Source organism: Cygnus olor, chromosome 16 (assembly GCF_009769625.2).
Source record: "Cygnus olor isolate bCygOlo1 chromosome 16, bCygOlo1.pri.v2, whole genome shotgun sequence".
NCBI lineage: Eukaryota > Metazoa > Chordata > Aves > Anseriformes > Anatidae > Cygnus > Cygnus olor.
This window is the reverse complement of record NC_049184.1, coordinates 14134902-14153577: the sequence shown is the minus strand read 5'-3', so window position 1 is coordinate 14153577 and position 18676 is coordinate 14134902. Positions and strand designations below refer to the sequence as shown.

General features: G+C 53.5%; 1 protein-coding gene across 6 annotated transcripts in view; it reads left to right on the top strand.

The window, feature by feature from the left end:
- The first annotated feature begins 7409 nt into the window (after window positions 1-7409).
- MYT1 (myelin transcription factor 1) overlaps window positions 7410-18676 on the top strand; it is a 61901-nt gene continuing 50634 nt past the window's right edge. For 4 of the 6 annotated variants that reach the window (XM_040575555.1, XM_040575558.1, XM_040575554.1 and 1 more), the window contains exon 1: window positions 7410-7527. In XM_040575555.1, coding sequence (XP_040431489.1) covers window positions 7503-7527 — 25 coding nt within the window. In that variant the 5' untranslated portion in view covers window positions 7410-7502. Of the gene's footprint in view, window positions 7528-11436; window positions 11595-11725; window positions 12133-18676 lie in introns of those variants that run through there. The other 2 variants (XM_040575557.1, XM_040575556.1) reach the window with 2 other exon arrangements.

The following is an 18676-nucleotide window of genomic DNA, read 5'->3' as shown; positions in this document are numbered from 1 at the left end:
GTATGAAATTATCATTAAGGAAGCCCCTCAGAAAGGCTCGAAGCCATTTTCTCATCAGATTTACTGGGAGGAGTGGGGCAACAAGCATTTCCCTCTTCATCTGCTTGTCCAGTTGTGCAGCTGATGGAGCTGGTGGGGCTAAAGGGGCAGCGGGGAGGAGAACCTGCTGTGTGAGCCAGGCACAGACAAGCCCTGGGAGGTCAGTGGACGGGGGGAACCATCTCAGCTCTCAATTTTGTTCACATTAGTGCGAGTTAAGACATTAAAGAATGTTAGAAAATTGACAAAACCAAAAAAAAAAAAAAAAAACACATGGGGATCGCCTGTGGTGAGGAAGTGCCCGCTTAAAAGTCCAGCGCCACGTGGGGCTGACTATAGTTACAAGCAGACCTAACGTACCTCCTGGTATCCATCACACGCAGCTTCGTTTCCTTGCGTGCTTTCTATTTTTAATTCTTTGCTGGCTTTCTGCAGAGACACTTTTCTGCCGTTTTTTTTTTTTCTTTTTTCTGCAAGATCCATGCACAGCAGCTGCCCCGGGCACGGGTGATGTGCGGAGTTGGTGCTGGGACCACATCAGGCAATGAGGCGCTGATGGCAGCCAGGCAGCAGCACCGAAGGGACGCTGAGCCTCCTCCTAGAGGGCTCAGCTACCCGCACGCTCAGGTCTGTAGTCTTTAATGTGACAATTTACCGCCCGAACAGCTGAACTCTCTCCAAATTAGCCGGAAAAGGGAGCGGGACGATTTGTAACGCAGCGCCAGTGGAGCAGCTCACTCGTGCTAATCAAAAGGGAGCGATCAGCTTGAAAATGTCCCCTCTTAATTTAATTCAGGGACTTCAAAACTAAGTTCCTTCAGATGCAGGTGCCTTGAGAACAGCCGTTTTTAGCTCATTTGAAGTAGCGAATTCCTCTCGCTGGACTTAATTAGGGACAGGTATTAAAACAAATCGAGGAAGAAGACCTTAGAAGAAAAGTGGTTTTATTAGGAAAGAAATGTAGAGCTTTTTAATTAACACCAGAACAGCTGTCCTTAAACTGTTTCTCTCATACGAGCAGATTATCCCAGCGAAGGCTGAGGCCGCGCAAAGCAAGGAGCAAGCTCTGCTCCCAGCTGCTGGTGCCTGTCTGCGCTGCTGCCTTCAGAAACCACCCAGCATTTCCCAGGCCTCCCTCGGATCGCAGCATATTTCTGTTTTCTTCCCGTGTAGCCTCATCCCAGTTTGTTTCTGAGCGAATTGCTTTTTTGTTCATGTTGCATATTCCCTAAACAGTCATATTAGTGGTGACAGCATGTCATTTTGATGGTGTTATGACAGTATGACGCCAAACTAGTATTAACATAACATTTCCTTCTAAATCTTGTCTGAAAACATATTGTTCTCCCTTGCCAGCACTTCGCTGTTTCTCTCACCCTTTACCATGGGTGCTGGGTTGCTGTCTTTTAGGTTTTAACTCCGCTGGTGCAAGGGGCGACATAATATAACCAGTGCATGTGGCGGCCTTTTGCAGGTCATTCAGGTGATGAGCCCGAGGCAGAGAAACGCAAACCCATTTGCCCGTGGTTGTCCAAAAATCTCTGCTGGGAGGGAGCCCCAAGCCCGCCTCTCCCTGGCTGCCTTCCTCCTTCCTCTTCTGCTCGGCCGTGCTCAGATTTATGGAGTTTCGATTTATGAACTTTAGGTTTAAAGATCCACGTTGCTCCCACGGAATTATTTATATTTCTTCTACATTTCCTTTTACAACCTCATTTAAAAGGTGGACGCTGATGTCCCCTGAACGGCGAAGCCAGTCTTAAATTCAGGAAGCTTGTGAAGAGGGAGAGCTGTGACTTGGGGACATGGAGGCTCTGGGAGGGAGACGAGGAGATATTCCTACTTCTTTGACCATACTGCTGGTCTGATGTCAGGTCTGCAGGATGCTCACTTAGAGATTGAGCTAGTGTGGCCTGAAAATCATTTTTTTTTTGCTAAATAACAGACTTATCTCCTCCCCAGCAGGCAGGTGTGCCCCTGCCCAGATGGCTAAGGTGGTGGCTGCGGGGTTTTCCTGGCAAATCTGTCCTCAGTTTTAAGTTTTCCCTGTTTGCTTTCCCCTCCCTCCTCCTGCTCCCTGACCTGACAAGCGCTCCTTTTAGCAGAGTATTAATTAACATCGCGGTGCTGGGACTGGTAATTATCCCTCCCTGGTGCTTTATGGGCTTCCCAGCACGGCTCGGAATGAGGACAGGGTGAAGTGGCTCAGCTGGCACGGGGCTCGTGGTGGGTGTCTGGGGCTGTGGTAATCGTCCTGTGCCAGAGAGAGGGGAAGAAGAAGGAAAAGGAGAAAATTGTCCCTCTGGAGTAGCCGAGGACTTGGAGAACATGGCTTGTAGCCTTTAACCAAGGTATTCTCTTCCCAGTTGCTCCCACAGTTTGTAAGGGAGAAGAGAAATGGAAGCAACCTTAGGACATCTGCCAGGAGGTGGGGAAGTCCAGGAGGGCTGCGGGGTGATGATGGCATTAGCCAGTGTTAAAAACTCCTCTGTAGCAAGGTGTATGAAAAAATTTCCAATAGAGACCCACAGAGGGGGTGTGAGGGGAAGTTTTCAAGGCCATGGGTGCACCTGCGTGTTCCTCTGTATGCTTCTATGGGGCGGCGGCAGCAGGTTTTGCTTTTCTAAGGGGCCACAAACATTTCTTTGCAGGGCTCGTGTGGGCTCACCGGGCATGGCCAGCAGCAGCAGCACCCATTTACTTCTCCCACGGAGATTTGCTGCCACGTTTGGACCCAATTTACAGGTCTGTCCAAGGTCATACTCATTTAGTGCACTGCACCCTACCCAAACCCAGGGCAGAGGCACCAGGGGATGGCAGAGCCAAGCACGGCGCTGCCACTGCTGCCAGAGAGCCAACAGCTTTTGGTCATGGATAGGGTAAAAAAAAAACACACCAGTCTCTGGCCAAAACTGGGAATTTTTCTCTGGCAAAATGGCAACATTCTGCTAGTGAAAATTGCCTTTCATTACAGCAGGGAGGGGAAAGGGATATAAAAATGAAATAAGCCGTGCTTTTCTTCCCTTTATGTTCTTTTTGCAAACCTATAAGTACTTTCTCTGTCTTTTTCCCCCCAGTTTCCTCCAGCAGTGAGAAGTTTTATTACAATTTATTGTGTATTTGACTAGGAATTTAGGGATCTCAAGCAAATCACAGCCCAGCCTGGTGAGCACTGCTGATAGACGTGGTGAGAGGCAGGGAACGCTCTGAGCACATTTTACTCTAAATAGAGAAGGCAAGTGTCAGAGGGAAAATGGATGAGGAGACTTGACCGTGGCCACCCTCAAAAATCAGTGGAAAAAAAGGAAATGAAATGCAGATCTCTGCCTCCTAGGCCCTCGTGCAGCTGCCCACCTGGGGATTTTTTCCAGTATCAAGGAGTAAATGTAGTGATGTAGCTGTCGTGATGAAGTCCTAAGCCAGAAGCCAGCCCCTGCTCTTCCTGCTGCTCTGCCCCATGCCCGGAGCTGTGACAAATGGCACGTGTTGGAACCGAGGCCATGTGGGTGGGGGGCACTTATTCCCCTGGGTACGCTGTGCAAGCGAATGCCCCCAGTCCAGGCTGGAGACCTGGCCCCTGGTGAATTATGTGGAGCTCATTTGCCCGTCACTCATGGGAACAGACCAAAATATGCCCACCAAGGTGGTGATCATCCCTCTTCTGAAAAAAAAAAAAATGTATAAGCACTGCATCTCTGCCTTTGCAGCAAGGGAGCTTTCGGCATTTGCTCTGCTACTGTGGAGCCACCTGGGTTTGGGGGACTCTGGGCTAAGGAACACGGCGCTTGGCTCTCAGCTCTGCCAGCAGCAAGGTGTAGCGTTGGTCAAATCCCTTGCCACTTTGAGGAGGGTGGAAGGAGACCCAGCTCAGCAGCTCCTGGGCGTGGGCAGCCCCAGCTTGTCCCAAAACTCCACGTGCCTCAGTTTCCCTAATCATCACTCTCAGTTTTGTGCTGTCAGCGTTGCATTGCCGCGCCAAAACCTGAGAGAAACAGGTTTCTCTGTGCGGGTGAGCAGCACCCTGGAGCTGAGCAGCCCCTCTGGTTGGGGACCCCCCATCCACGGTGCCTCTGCTCACCGCAGGCACCCGCACATCCCTCACACGCGCTGCAGTTGGATAGCGAACTGGCTCTGGAAACCGCAGCCATCCTCCGCCTCGTCTGAAGGCAGATTGCTCACGGGCGCGGGAAATCTCCTGGAGAGTGAACCTTGTCAGCAAAAATGCAAATATTTGGAGACAAAGTGTTCATTACAGCAGAACTTGATTTCAGGGTCAACCCTTTTTGCAGCAAATTGTTAGCCAGCTAAAATGTTTATTGTCACCACACTCTGGCAGTTTTGACAGTACCTATCAAGTTGAGCTTGACAATATCTGCATACTGCTTCTCCGTCTCTCCCTCGCACTGTGATCTGCGAGGTGGTGGAGGAAGTGATTTAAGGCAGAAGCAAACACTCAACAGATAACTGGAACTGTCCCCGTCTTCCTGACAAAGCCAGGGCTGCTGGGGACCAGGGTAACTGTGTCGGGTGAGGAAGGTTTGACACAGGCTGTGGTAACATGGTGGTGGGGTGTGTGGTGAAACGTTTTGGTGAATTTTGTTTTTTCAGATGCAAAATTGCGCACATGGAACAATAAACTCCCCCCGTCTGGCAGTGCATCAGCAGGAACTGGGCTACAAAAGGACAGAATTTCCTTCGGTCTTCTTCCACGGGAGCCATGTGGCTTCCACGGACACATGCCAGGGAATCTTTCAGATACCAGTGGAGTTTCTGTGATTTGTTTCTCTTCCCATTTGTGCTCTCTTTGGCTCCAGGGTTGGATTCTGCTCCCATTCAGGCTGCAGCGGGGAGGAGGAGAACACCACAAGGGGGTCCAGAGCCCGAACAAACCAGCCGCCATAGCTTTGCACTGAGCTCTGAGACTGAAGGATGGAGGGAGACAGGACCAGCCCTGCCTCGCTGGTAGAGGGGAGCAAAGGGGAGGCAGCAGCAGGAAAAACAAGGATGAGGTGCCTGAGAAAATCACCAAAAAGGAGTGAAAAAGGCAGATGCAGTCATAAGACCTGCTTATAACGTTGCGGGGCTCCCTGTGCCAGACAAAAGCCAGCATCTCCCAGCTCCCGGATGAACTAATTTCACTCTGCTTTTGTCTCCTCGGAGTCTTCACCTTTTTCCCCAGCTAATGCCTGGGGAAGGTGGGCCGTTCGGGAGCCACTGTGAATTGGTTTCCTTTCCTTGCTTGCCGGAGCTGCGTAAGGGCTGTTTCATCTCAACAGGCTTCTCCCAACACACCTTAATTTGAGATCTCCTGCATGCAGGCAGCAATGAAGTTAAGTGACCTTGCTGAATCCTGGCCGTTGCAGCTGCGTGAGAAAAGGGGAGGAAAAGAAAAGAGGGGAGGAGGAAGAGGCACTTTGCTGTCTCCCATTAAAGCCCCAAGAGGCTGCAGATGAGAGAGTGAAAGTTTCATGTTGCAAGAATATAATTCTGAAAGTCACTTTCCAAGCGCAGAGCTCTCCGCAATGTCACCTCTCATCTTCCAAGGATGAAGGAACGATAAAGCGCAGAATATTCTGAAGAGACAGAGCTGCTAATACAAAGACCAAAGAGGTGCTGGTCCCCAAAGAGGCAGCCTCGCACCCCCTTCGTCTGGGAGATCTGTGCAGCTCAGATGTACCTGTACTGGGGGACCATTCCCAGCTCCCTTCCCAAGCTGGGCAGGTGAGCTGGATGTGCTGAGCGTGGCTTTTTCCAGTCTTTCTAAGAGCAAGAATCACAAAAAAGCTCACCAATTCAGCAGTTACATTTTTAATTTGAACCATACTCCTGACTTCTAATTCAATCCAGTGCTTGTGATCATGATTATTATTATTAATTTCTTAGCCCTCCCTGAGATTAGCAGAAGACGATGATGGATGTGCAGGAGAAAGGTGAATGTAGAAATTCACCTCCATGCCCCGATCCAGCAAAGCTGTTCCTCCCGGCTCCCCCTTCCAGCCTTCTGCCTTCAAAGAAATCTGAATTAAGGAGTTTGACGCATTCAGCAGAGTTCAGCCCGGGATCTTGCACCAAGGAGTGAATTAGCCTCTTGTTCTACATTCTTTGCTGACCTTTATTCCAACTGCACCCCCCTGTGTTTATAAAATTAAAAAAAATACCCAAATATACAGGCATACCATGCTGAGATAAATTGCATTCAGCTCTCCTTCAGCTAATATCAGCTTTGTCCAGCACTCCTTGTTACTGGTGCCACCTGCCCCTCCAAGGCCAGGCTTTTCCCCTTTCCCTCTCCCAGATTGCCCGAGCTGAGGCCTGGGATGGCTTGCCCTCTGTCTGCAAGCGCACTTATTTACCCACCCAGGTCAGAGGGCTGAGTTTTCATACTGACAATCGGGCTTTTTGCCAGGCAATCCCTCCCCTCTCACACTTTCAGGAAAGACACTTTCCCCTCTCTGCAGGTCAGAGCTGACCCTAAGAAGGAGCTGGTTACATTTTTGTCGAGGGTGATGCAGAGAGTGCAGTGGGCCACACAACCTGCTGAAGGCACTTTGCCTTTGGAGCCAACAAGGTAGCAAAGTTCGGTGTTACCATACATTGTAATTAAAATCCTGGTTAATTTTGCTGGTTAATTTTTATTATCATTATTATTTCCTGGTAACTATTTCCCTGCTTTTCCATCTGGGAGGCCAGCGAGAGTGTTCCTCGCTGGCCCATAGCCAGTTTTCTCCAGCTGGGATCGGTTGAGTCCAATGTTGCCATCTGTCCTTGGAGACAGAGGGACGTCCTTTTCCATTTCGGATCTCTCCCAGAAGCAGTTCCCCTTCCCCCACGTGCCCTGGACTGGACCAAAGCATCCCGTGAGCTGCGTGTGGCCACGATGGGACTCATGCACAACCAGACTCAAACGTGCAAGAGGTCCGCTCACCCAGCCACCGAGCTCCCCAGGGGCTGCCAGGTCCCTGGGGTGCCTTCGGGTTGAACTGGGGGGGGGGACACTGTCACTCCACAATCAGCCATGGTCTCGCTTGGGGTCTCCCTGGTCGAGAGGAGGTGGATGGGGCTCCGGGGATGCTCAGCCTGGAGCGGGGGTGGTGATTATAGGATTATAACCCCCGACTGGGACATGCATGTTACCGCTTCGGCTCTCTTCTAATTAAAGACACGGCGAGGCTTGGCCTTTCGGGGTGGGGGGGGTCGGGGGGGGGGGGGGGGGGCAGAGCCATTGTGCCGGGCCCCGGCCCGCCCCCGCCCATTGGCCGCCGAGTGCGCTGCAGTGATTTGGCGGCGAGGTGCCATTGGCCAACGGCGGGGATAAGTTTTTGCTCCGGCCGGGAACTTTTCCCAGGGAGGGAGGAACCCCGCGGAGCCTCCGCTCCCTCCCTGCCGCCGGACGCCGCCGTCCCTCCCCCCCCCCCGACCCCCTCGCTCCCTTTCCCGGCGAAGGCAGCCACCGCTCGCCGGCCAGGATGAAGCTCTGCGGGACTTTCCTCGGTTCGTAGCCGTTCGCCGGCGGAATGGGGCGGAGGGGGGAGGGCGTGGGTAAGGGTGGGGGGCGTGCTGGGTGCCCCCGCTCTCCCTCTGTTTCTGAAGCTCTCGAGCAGCTTAACTCTGCCCAAGCCCCTCCTCGCAAAGGGGCTCGCTGGGCTGGGGGGAAGGCGGTCCCACAAACGCTCCCCTTGTTCTGGGCTGATTTTTGACTCTTTTTTTTTTTTTTTTTTTTTCCCCCCCCTAATGTCATAGCGGAAAGGGTGTTTCAGAGCGCAGGTTTCCCGAGTTTGCGTTTAGCAGGAGAGATCCTGGGCTCGTTCCCCCTCCGCCTTGCTCCGGGCGCGGCCCCGCGGGGCTACAGGTGCGCGGGGACGCGCGCGGCCCCGGGGCTGCTGCTGCTGCGCGCCTCCGCCGGGCTTTGTCCCCGCTGCCGCGGCTCCCAGCCGCTTACAAAGGGCAGGGGGCGAGGGGAGCAAATCCTGTTTTCTGCCACTTCTGGCACAGTTCTGCTAAGTTTGGTTTGGTTTTTGCTCTTGCACGCGGGTGGGGCGGGGGTGGCATGCAACAGAAGTCGCTTCGTGCCCGGTGAGCCGGGGGGGTTTCGGTGCCTGCGTTAACCGAGGTACAAAGGGAAAGCACTGGGCTAACGCAAGGTGCCTCTTGCAAAAGCTGCCGATTGCTTCAATTGTCGCTTTTTTAGGGAGAAAAGAGCTCTAGATGGGGGTGAGACAAAGGCATCGCCTCTTCGGGAAGGAACCGCCCAAATCGGGGAGAAGGGGCGCGCCAGAGAGCGAGCAGAGGGTTATTAAAAGTTTTTTTTGTGCCTGTGCATGTTGTTCCATCTGCCAGGGGCCTGTAGTGGGCAGGTTTCTTCGCAACCCTTCAGCTGTTCCATATACAATATTAATGCTGGCCATTTCTATTCGGCATACAACGGCACTAATTGTAGTCTGAGGCACTAAGGCAGCCAGCCCATCTGCATAGAAGCTTTCAGAAAGAAACAAGGAAAAAATCTTTCACCCCCCAGCTGGTAACCGGAGAAGCTGGTGCCAATTACAAATGCATAAAGTTTGAGATCTAAATTACTTCGGAACAGTCTCAGCGAAGCAAGCGAACTGCAGCACGGCGTTTTTTATGTCTGTATTTACACAAGCAATTGCAGTTTTATTTTAAATAACCTGAAACTTGAAATGCTTGATCTGAAAAGATGAGCATAGGAAGACGTTAAAATAAATAAATAAGAATACTGCATGGGGACAGAAGTGAAGGGAATCCACTTAAAAAAAAAACAAACCCTTCTGGCATTCATTTCTGTAGGCGACGTGAAGTCAGTACCCTCAGCGTACCCGTCTCAAACAATGCTCCAAAGGCGAAAATATTTGAATATTTTTATTTTATACCTTTCGGCTGCACGGCTCCCTTCGGGGATGCGGCAGCTCTTTCAGACCTGGGAGCGCACGATAATTACCTGCTGCCTGACTTCGCCTGTGAGGTGACTGTAGAGCTTGAAAATAAAAAATAAATAAATAAAAAGCGCAAAAATGCCTTAAAAGCCGGACGGGGGAGGCCGGAGCTGTCCGCTGCCGTGGTGCTGAGCCGCTGCTGGCACGGCTCGGCACTGCTCGGCCCGGGCTGCTGCCCCCGGAGCCTGGGGGGTGCGGAGGGATGTGGGGAGGGGGGTCTGGGGAGTCCTGCTGCTTGCTGGAGCTCTTGGTGGTGACTGAAAGCTGGGGGTGAGGGCCCGGTTGGTTGCACCGTTTCGGGGAGGTTTTGAGAGAAGGGGACGGTGAGGTTGGCGAGTTTGGGAACAAAGGGGAGCCGAACGGCCTCTGGTAACCCCGAGCTTAGTAAACGGTGTCAGAGCTGCGAGCTCGATCTGCCTCAGGGCTCCCTGGGTGCACCGCGTGCTAATAAATGCAAGAGCAGCGATAATAAAACACCTCCGTGCTGGTAACCAGAGGCACAGGTACGTTTGCACATCGTGCGCGTTTGTATACGAGCGGTGGTGCACGCACGGATTTATGTGGGGGCACAAGTAAAAGCACCTCCCTCCTGCCTCCCGTCCTGGCTATTATGCTTTTGTTTCTCAAGTTTTAGCGTTGCGTGTCTAAATGAAATAGCGCTGGAGAGCACCAGGCAGCAGTGTGGGGAGAGGCGCTGAGCCCTCCCGGCCCTGCCTTTGATTCTATCGCGGGCGCGGAACAATGGGGCTGCGGTGTAGCACCAGGCCTGCTGCCTGCAGATAAGAGTTTAATAGAATTTCTGAATGCCAAAGGTTTAGGATGTAAAATATCCCCGTCTTCGTGGTGTGTCCAAAGGAGATAGAAAACGGCTTTTCAGGAGCACTCTCTGCTGAATACCTCCTTTATGCTCACGGGTTAGGAGCACACCAGGCTTGCGAGCCATGGAAATGAGCATCGCAAGAATTTCCAAGACTACCTCAACAGTTTAAAATTAGCGTTTTTTATTTTTTTATATATATATATTTTTTGTCACCCTCTTCTCAACAAAGCGCCCTAAATGGTGAATTTTCTCAGTGTCCCCCTGCCATGGCCCCGTAACAGTCCGTGGGCAGGACGGGGCTGCATCCTGCACTCCTTCCAGCCCACGGTGCCTGGAAGGGTCCCGGCGGAGCTGCTGGGGCTGAGCCCCCGAGCAGTGCCCAGGGCTTTTTCCAGGGTTTTTCCCCTCCTGTCCCCCCAGGAGCTGCTCCGGTGCGGGGCTGGGGCTTCCAGGGGAGAGGGCAGGACCCCGGCAGGACCCGGCTTTCCCTGCCTCGGCTCCTGGGGCTCCCTCCCGCATCTTTTCGGAAATCTTCAGTACGATGACAGCGAAGTCTAAATCAGCGCCGGGGGAGGCGTGAGGGTGCGGGGAAAAGAGCCGGGTAGGAAGGCGAGCCCCTGCTCCCCCTGCCCCCGTTTCCAAAAAGTTGCCAGCAAAGTGTTAATGCGCCCCTCTGCCGGGGGGGGCTCCTGCGGGGGCCTCCGCAAGGAAAAGTGCGGCTCTGCCCGGGAGGAAAGCAGGCGGCCGGGCAGAACGCAGGGCTTTGCTCACTTAAAACACCCCCCGAACTCTTTCAGCCACCGTTTTCTTTTAGGACTTATCCTCGCGGTCTTCTCCTCCCAGTCCCAAAGTCCTGAACGAGTCGGGATCCGTCCCTCGTGGGGTGAGGCGACGTCTGCCGGGAACACCTTGTGCCATTTATTTTCTTTAAGGGGAGGGAAAAGGAAAATATTTATACACCTTTTAAGCGCTCGCTTTTGAATATGTATATCAGCTAATATGCAATACTTCCAGGTTCATGGAGGCGATAAATTTCCCGGTCTGTTCTTTATGGTGATAGGTCATCTTCCTAACCACCAATAAATATTGTAAAGTACTTTCGCTGGAGCTGTGCTAACCCAGGGCATCTGTCACTCGCTGCTTGCTGCTATTAGGAATTATTGGGCTGTACCACGCGGAGGGATGCGCAGGGGGGACGGCACGGTGCTCGTCGCGCTCGCCGTCCTTTTGTGTTGCTGCCATCAAAGGAGCCCCGAGCCTCGTGCATATTAATTATGAATCAGCTCGGGCAAAAATCCCTCACCTTCTGCTGGCTCCCGGCGAGGGGGAGCGGGAGCGAGAGGGGCCGGCGGGGCTGGGAGAGCCCCAACTCTCCGTGCGCTCAAGTCAGCAGCTCCATCTCTCTCTCTCTCTCTCTCTCTCTTTTTGATGCTATACTGTAAATTTATTTCACCTCGGAGAGTAAACAGATATATTGCAACCCCAAGGGTTCATGGGTAGTGTATTTACAAAGGGAAGGCGCAGCAAGCCCCCTCTGTGCCATTTCCATTAATGAGAGCGGTCATTAAGTAAATGAGACATTGCCTTTAGCAGGCTTAAGAGTTCACACACTAAGGAGTATCAGATATTTAATTGAAACCAACAACCCGTCCTACACGCGTGTTACTGGTGTAGGGAAGTGGGCTGCCCTCCAAGAACTCTCCCCCCACAACCTCCCCCATGCAAATTTCATGATTGGTTTCCGTGATGTCATTTTGCAAAGGGGCAGACAATAGCTGTGGGGAAAGGTAAGTCAATATTATGTTCTTTCGCTGACAAAGGCAGATAATGCGGGCTTTTTTTCTTTTTTTTTTTTTCTTTTCCTCTTCTTTTTTTTTTTTTTCCTCCCTTGGATTGAGACAGAGGGGAAAGGCTTTCGGAGCACACAGTTGATGTAAACAGACGCAGGCGTTTCGCTTTTAGAGCACGAAGGCTGGGTTGTTGTTTTGAAAATTGCACTGGAGAACCGAGGGGATTTTATGATGATCATCATGCTCCTAGGTCCATCTTTGCTCGCTCGCTCTCTCGCTGGCTGCGAGACGCTAGTGGACATATTCTGCTTCTGACTGAAAAGAGCTTGAATAAGACGAGGAAGGAGGAGATTTAAAAAAATATATATATATATAAACACGACATTGCTTTCAGCCGGGAAACTTTCTGAATATCTCTGGAAGAGGATGCTTGCCGGGTTTGCGGACCGGGGGATCGGTGGATGTTTACCCGGAGGGCAGCGAGCGCGGTGTTAGCAGAAGACGCCGGGGGCGCCGGGACGCGGAGCTCTCGGAGGTGCTGATCGCGGTGCGCGGCCGGGCTCGGCTCGTCCCTCTCCGGGCTCCCCCCGAGCCCTCGGTGCCCTGCAGAGTCCCCAGCCCACCTCGGGGACCCCTCGGGGGGGGGGGCAGCGCTGCCAGCAGCGGGGCTCCGCGTGCGGGGCTTGCGCTTGCACGCCCCAGCCTCTGCCCCGCTCTTGCTACGAGCGCACTTTGGGGTTTTGTTTCTTTCTTTATTTTTCCCCCCCTCCTTTCCTCTCCCCCACTGTTGACTCCTTGAGACTTCTCTATTTATAGCAGCGAGGAACAAGGGAAGCGTGCCATGTTTGTGGATTTCTCCCCGTGCGTTGACCGTGGCAGAAATCTGCGGGTTCTTATTTTTAGCTAGCTCGGAAGAGGCTTTGCTCGCCTAATCTCTTTATCAATTTCAGCAAAGTTTGGTGGTGGTGGTGTTGTTCTGTGGATGATTCGGGGGAAGGGGCTCGGTGCCCGGGGAAATGCTGCCGCTGCGATGGACCCCGGCGAGTTAGGCTGAGTTCGGGGCGCAGCTCCCCGGAGGGCAGGACCGACCCCCCCTCCCCAGGGGAGGTGTCCTCAAGAGTGTCCCGACACCCCCCGAGGCTCTCCCGCATGCCAGGGGCAAGTCGTGGGCATTAACCCCCGGTACCAGGAGGCTCGGGGGGGTGCCTAATGCCAGCCCCCCCCGGAGCCGGGCTGTCGGGGCGGGGTGCAGCTGCCCTTTGCTCCCCAGACCTGGCCGGGCCGACTCGGGCAGAGCACCCGCGACCCCCAAAACGGTGGGGGGCAACCTCAAGCCCCCTCCACTCCGCCCTCCTCCCCCGCTATTGTTGAACCCCCTCGCTCCGAGCAGCCTCTGCAAACAAGTGCAAAAAGCCCCGGGTAAATCCCTTGCCCTGCCGCTACTTTTAGCTATTTCTCTTTTCTTTCCCTTTCCCCCCTCTCGTTGGCTCATCTGCTGTTATTATCAGCCTTTTCCATATGGCCACTCTAATTAATGGCAGACAAAAGGGGGGGTGGGGGGGGGGGTGGTGCGGGGGGGAGGAATCTAGGAATTAGAGTTTATAGTTGGGTTGTCTCCGATGCTGTCATAGAAACCAGAAGCAAAGATGCCGCCTTTCCACTTCTTTGTATGATCCTGTTTATTGTTCCCGAGCGGCGCAGGCTGGAGCAGCCGCGTGTTGCAAAGCTCAGCCCCGCGCCTGCTGCTCGGAGCCCCCCCCGGGCTCGCCCCGCACAACTTCTTCCCTTCGGCTCCCCCGCTCCCTGCCTGTCCTCTCTCTCCCCCATCCTTCCCCTCTTTCTGCCACCTCGGGAAGGCCGAGGATCTCCTCCCACCCTTTTATTATTATTATTTTTTAAAGTGGTTTAGCGAGCTGTGGCATCCCGACCGCACAGAGGCGAGGGGTAGGAAAACTCCCCAAAAGTTGGATTTGTCCCCTTCCCAAAAGCAGGCGGGGACTTCCCCCCCCCCAGCGTCCCGGCGGAATTTGGGGCTGGGGACACCCGAACCGGTGGGTCCGGCTCAGTCCCAGGCCGGTGGCACTGCGGGGAGGGGGGGTTCCGTGCCCCGGGGGTGGGCAGTAGCTCGGGGCCGGCCGGGGGTCCCGTCCCGGGGGGGTCTGTCCGGGCTGGGCCGTTTGTCCCCCGAGCAGCCCGGAGCCCCCAGCACTGCCGCAGGGGGGTCCCGCTGCGGGAGGGGGGCACCAGGCAGCGCTCAGCGTCCCTGCGGAGTGTCACCTCGGTAGCTTTGGGGTGAGGGGGGGGGCGGTGACCCCTACCCTTCGGCCAAGCCCTGGGGGCTGGAGTGGGGGACACCTCTCCCCTTCCCCTCTCCTGTCCCTACTGTTGTGGGGCGGGGGAGGCGACAGCGGTGCCGCCACGCTCCCTTTGCCACCCTGGGCTTATCCTTGTCCCCAAAGCCTCCCACGGAGCCGGGGACGGGGCAAACAGCCCGAGGACACCCCCCCACACACCCCCCCCAGGCTTCTGTTTTGTGGAGCTGGGCTGGCAAATCGCCCCGGGCTGGGTTCGGGGGCGCAGGGATCCCGGGTGGCATCCAGCCGGGGGAAGTCGTCAGGTCGCTGAATAACCCAGCCGGGCCGCGACTTCTGCGAGGAACCGGGGTCCGGGGGGGTGGGGGTCCGGGGGGGGCGCAGCTCTGGTTCTGCCCCTGGCCCGGGGGGGCGGCGCCGGGAGCGGGCCGGCCCCGGTTCCTGGCAGTCAGATGATGGGGAGGGCAGGGCTGACTTTGCAAGACGTAGCGCGGCGTCAGAGCAGCTGCCATTTTAGCAGACGTTGTTAAACTGCCCCCCCCGCACACCCCCAGAACTTGGCTTTAGGGTGCCTCATCAAATCGGGCCCCTTGCCGGGGATGGGGCGTGCTCCTCTTCGGGTGCACAACGACCAAGAAGTCATCAATGCACCCTGAGCAAGCTGAATAACGCAGCTTTAAGGGCTCAGGATTATCAATTTGTCTTGCTCCCCCAAACCCCAACTTGCTTCTGCGTTGGGGTTTGGGGGGTGGCAGGTGACTTTATTCCCTGAGCCCCGGAAATAAATCAGTAGGATGCAAAACGGTCCCTAGGTCCCCATCTGGTGAGGTTGTTTTTCTCCTTTTGCATCCTGGGGGTGCTGATTTTGCTGGGGGTGCTTGCATCTGCCCCCTCAGAAGTTTGGGGACCCTCTGCCCCCAGAGCTGAGGGACGAGGGAGAAGCAGCAGGCTTACAGTAAAGGCCGGAGCGTGCGGGGGAAATCGCCTCGGCTGGGCTGGGCTTCCCAGAAGATGTGAAATCAGCCCTGGGAAGGAGGGGGAGGCCGGGGGAGGCATCGCCTTACCGCTGGGAAGTCAGATGTGAGAGCTGATGGCAAACTGGGGGGCAAGACCCGCTCCCCCCTTCGCTTGGTGTCCGTGTGGCAGTCTGTGAATGGCAAGGGCTTATTTTTACAGCTGCGAACTCTACGGCTTAGTTGCTTGAGCTCTTTCCTTAACGACAAAGGACGTCTCCTGTCACTTTATAGCTGCTGCCCTTTCTTGTGCGTGGGAGCTGAGGGTGGAGGATCCACGCTGCAAACTTAAGGAGCTGGGAGTACCCCATCACTTTCCCCATCAGTTCCGTGCTGTGCAGATGCTGTTTTACCCTCGGCTGAGCAGGCAGAGGTGCTGACACCCAGGAAGGATGTGAAGGTGGTCCCAGACCCCAAGTTTGTCATTTGGGGAACCAGCCCTACAGCGGCAGTCTGAAGGATGCTAGCCCTGATTAATTCCTGCCCATCCTCTTGGTTCCCAGATAGGTTCCCAGATACTTCCAGAAGTTTTGACTGGGTGAAGTTCTTGTCAGGAAGCCTCACTCTTTGCACTTTTCTTTCCACCTTTTTTCCTGATTTTTTTCTGGTTTCTGCAAATAACTCCTGCAGATCTGTACTGGTGTCCCTGGGCATGTGCTGCAGGGTCCCCTGGTGCACGCTGGCTGGCACCGCCGGCAGCCTTAGGGCTGCATGAAACCTCCCACAACCTAAAACATTCTGTGGTGCTGCTGAGGCTACTTATCTCTGCGAAATAAACTCGATCCAGCAGCTAGTCCTTAGGAGACGGTGGTGTGAATAAAGAAGCGTGGCAATAAGCGTGTGCTGTGAAGTTCTGGGGGTGGGTGAGATGCCCCAAACCACCTTGCTTCTAGTGAAATGAATTTACATGAGACTCCTGATTTGGGAACCAGGTCATGAGTAATACCGAAGAGCAGGGCTGTGGCATCCCTCCGGCTTCAAACAGAGGTGGGAGGAAATCTGTCACCCCCTCAGTCCCCCCCAGGTTATTTTAGCCAAGGAGAGAAGAGCTTTGTGTGTGTGTACGCTTGGAGGAAACAAGCTTCCCTTCTCGGTAGGCTGCTCTGATAATTTCTGAAAGTGCAACGTTTGCTCTTGCAGAGCTCGCAAGCTGCTTGCTGGGAGCTGCTGCGCGGTGGCTTGGCCCTTGGGGACAGGACTGGGACACTAAATATGAAGGGCAGTTTCCGGGGGTGTCCTCCCCGTGCAGGTCTGCTGGGCTTTCCCTGCCTGAGAGCAGCAGCGTCTGGTGTCCCGCAGGAGGGGATCCCTGAGCTGCTCTGACAGTGTCCTGTGCTGGAGGGGGGCTGCTCCTGCCCCACCACCAGCTGGGGAGGGGACACCTTGGTGGCATGAACACGTGCTAAATAGTCATGTGCAAAGACTGAAAGCATCAAAACTCACCCAAACAGGGCCATTCTTTGGAAATCTGAAACACTTTGTGGATTTTTTTGTGGATGCTCATGGATAGCACAAGCTGGAGTTGTAAGGAAAAATGACTGAATACACAACACAAGCCTAGCGTGGAGGTTACTCCTCCCTGCAGTGCTTCTGTGAGGTCTTGCTGTGGTTTTGCAGTGGGGATGTTGAGGCAGGGGAGGATTCGGGGCCAGGAAGGCCCAGGCCAACTGCCCGGGATCTGAGAGTGAAATCTGGGATCCTCTAAGCCGGACATCCTGCAGTTTACCCCTTATGGGTCTGTGTTTCAGATACCAAATTTAGACATGCCCTTGTCCGTGCTACAGGCGTGTGGTGAGGTCAGGAAATTGGGCAGACCCCTGCCACACACAGCTCCATCAAGGCCGTGGGGGAGAGGAGAGACTGGGAACGTGATGGGGCTCAGCCCCCTGCCAGCCCCTCGGTTGGGCTGCCCGGTGTGTTTTATAGCAGCGAGGAAATGCAGGTAGCTGTGAAAGAGTCTGGAAGCTGGTCTGGTGCAAAAAGATGTCAGGAAAGGACACAGGGAATTTCCAGCTCAATTTTGTTGAGGAAAGGGTGGCAGGGATCGCCTCTTCTGACCGGCCGTAATGCAGTGACACGCTCTGCAGTATCTGCTTTTCATTTTGGCTTAGTTTTTTTAAAAAAATAAAATACAATTTTCACCTGATCTAAAATACTTTTGATCTGTCTTTCATTGAACTTTTTGCTTCAGAAAGAATAGATTAATAAACACTTTCAAACGGAAAAACATAGTTTGGAAAGGTCCCCCTTTCATCTTTAACGCAGAGCTTTAATGCTAACCTGGGTACGGGCTGTCTGTCCCTCAGTTCCTTTTGTCTCGCTTTTTTTTATCTCGACAACAATAAACTTGCTTTTATCGTGATCATGTTGGCCTTTACTGGTCACTTTTTTATTCTTTTTATTCTTCCCTTTTTTTTTATTTTGAAGTCAGCACATTAAAAAAATTGCAGTGTTATTTTAATCAGACCAAATGAAAGAACAAATCAGAGCGAGAACTTTAATCTGCCCCAAGCAAAACTGCCTTGTACATCTGTCATGTTGGGATTAGTGGAACTCTTTAAAGAAGCTGAAGACTTTTTAAACGAAGTATTAAACATTTGTGACCTGATTTCCATTCTTACAATATTCTCGTTAATAAGAGTGCAGGCTGAAAGACATCTGTTGGGTCCTATTTGTTTTAAGAATATTAAAGAATAATAAGAATATTTGGGGGGGATGGGGGATCTAAATGCTGATTTTAGAGCCAAAAGTCTAAGCTGCAGCCTTGCAGAGTGGTTCTGTGCCCAACGTGGGGCAGAGTGGAGGGAAAGGCAGCTCCTGGTGAAGGCTGCCAGGTCGGACATGGTGTCGCTGGCTTTGCCTGGTGGTTCAGCACGCTGGTGTTTAGGGCAGCTCTTCCTGAGGGCTGCCAGCTTTGCCTGGCTGACGGATATGTGCCTGGTGCTCCAGCATCCCCCTGCTGTATTTGTGGGGTGGGCAGGATGGACCCCAGCGAAGCCCTGCAGCAGCAGCCAGCTCCCCGCGCCTCGCCTTGTGGGGTCGGATTGTGGGGTGGTGTCAGCACGGGGCCGGGCTGGCCCATAAATGGGTTTGCACATCCCTCATGAAACACTGCAGTGGTGGATAAGGGGCAATTCCACAGCCCCAGGATAAATTCCAGCTGGGAATGCAAAACCCACAGAGTTGCAGCCTTACGAGTTGCACTCAAATACCACTTGTGTGCAGCACCTGCCCGCGTCCACTGCAGCCTTTGACCTGCCAGGAAACTGAGTAGGAAGGGAGTGAAAATGTCCTCCTTGGGTGTTCTGCTTGTGTTCTGTTTGATGCTAATGCAGTTAAAGTAAATGGACCCCTAAAGGAGGGGAAAAAAAGCCAGGCATGTGTTCGGTAAACCACTTGCTGAAAGAATCCTTCGCTATTAACGCGGGTATATGGTTTAAGAGGAGGTTGCTGTCGACTGCAATCTTTGCATCTTGTTTATGCTTGCTGGGTAAAATATTAACTAAAGCATCTGAACATAAAGTTCTGGTGTGAAAGAATATCAGCAGGGGAGAGCCATATGGTGCCAGCATGCTAACAAAATACCAAACGTTGGAGATTCCTTTTTGCAGAAGACTGAAAACTCTCGTTCCCATCCATAATACATGAGTTCACGCCTTTGATTACTCTAAACATTAGTCCAAGTGGTACAGGAGTCTCTTTGGAGCTAACACAACTTAGGGCACACAGTTCTCTTTCCTCTCTTCCTTCACAT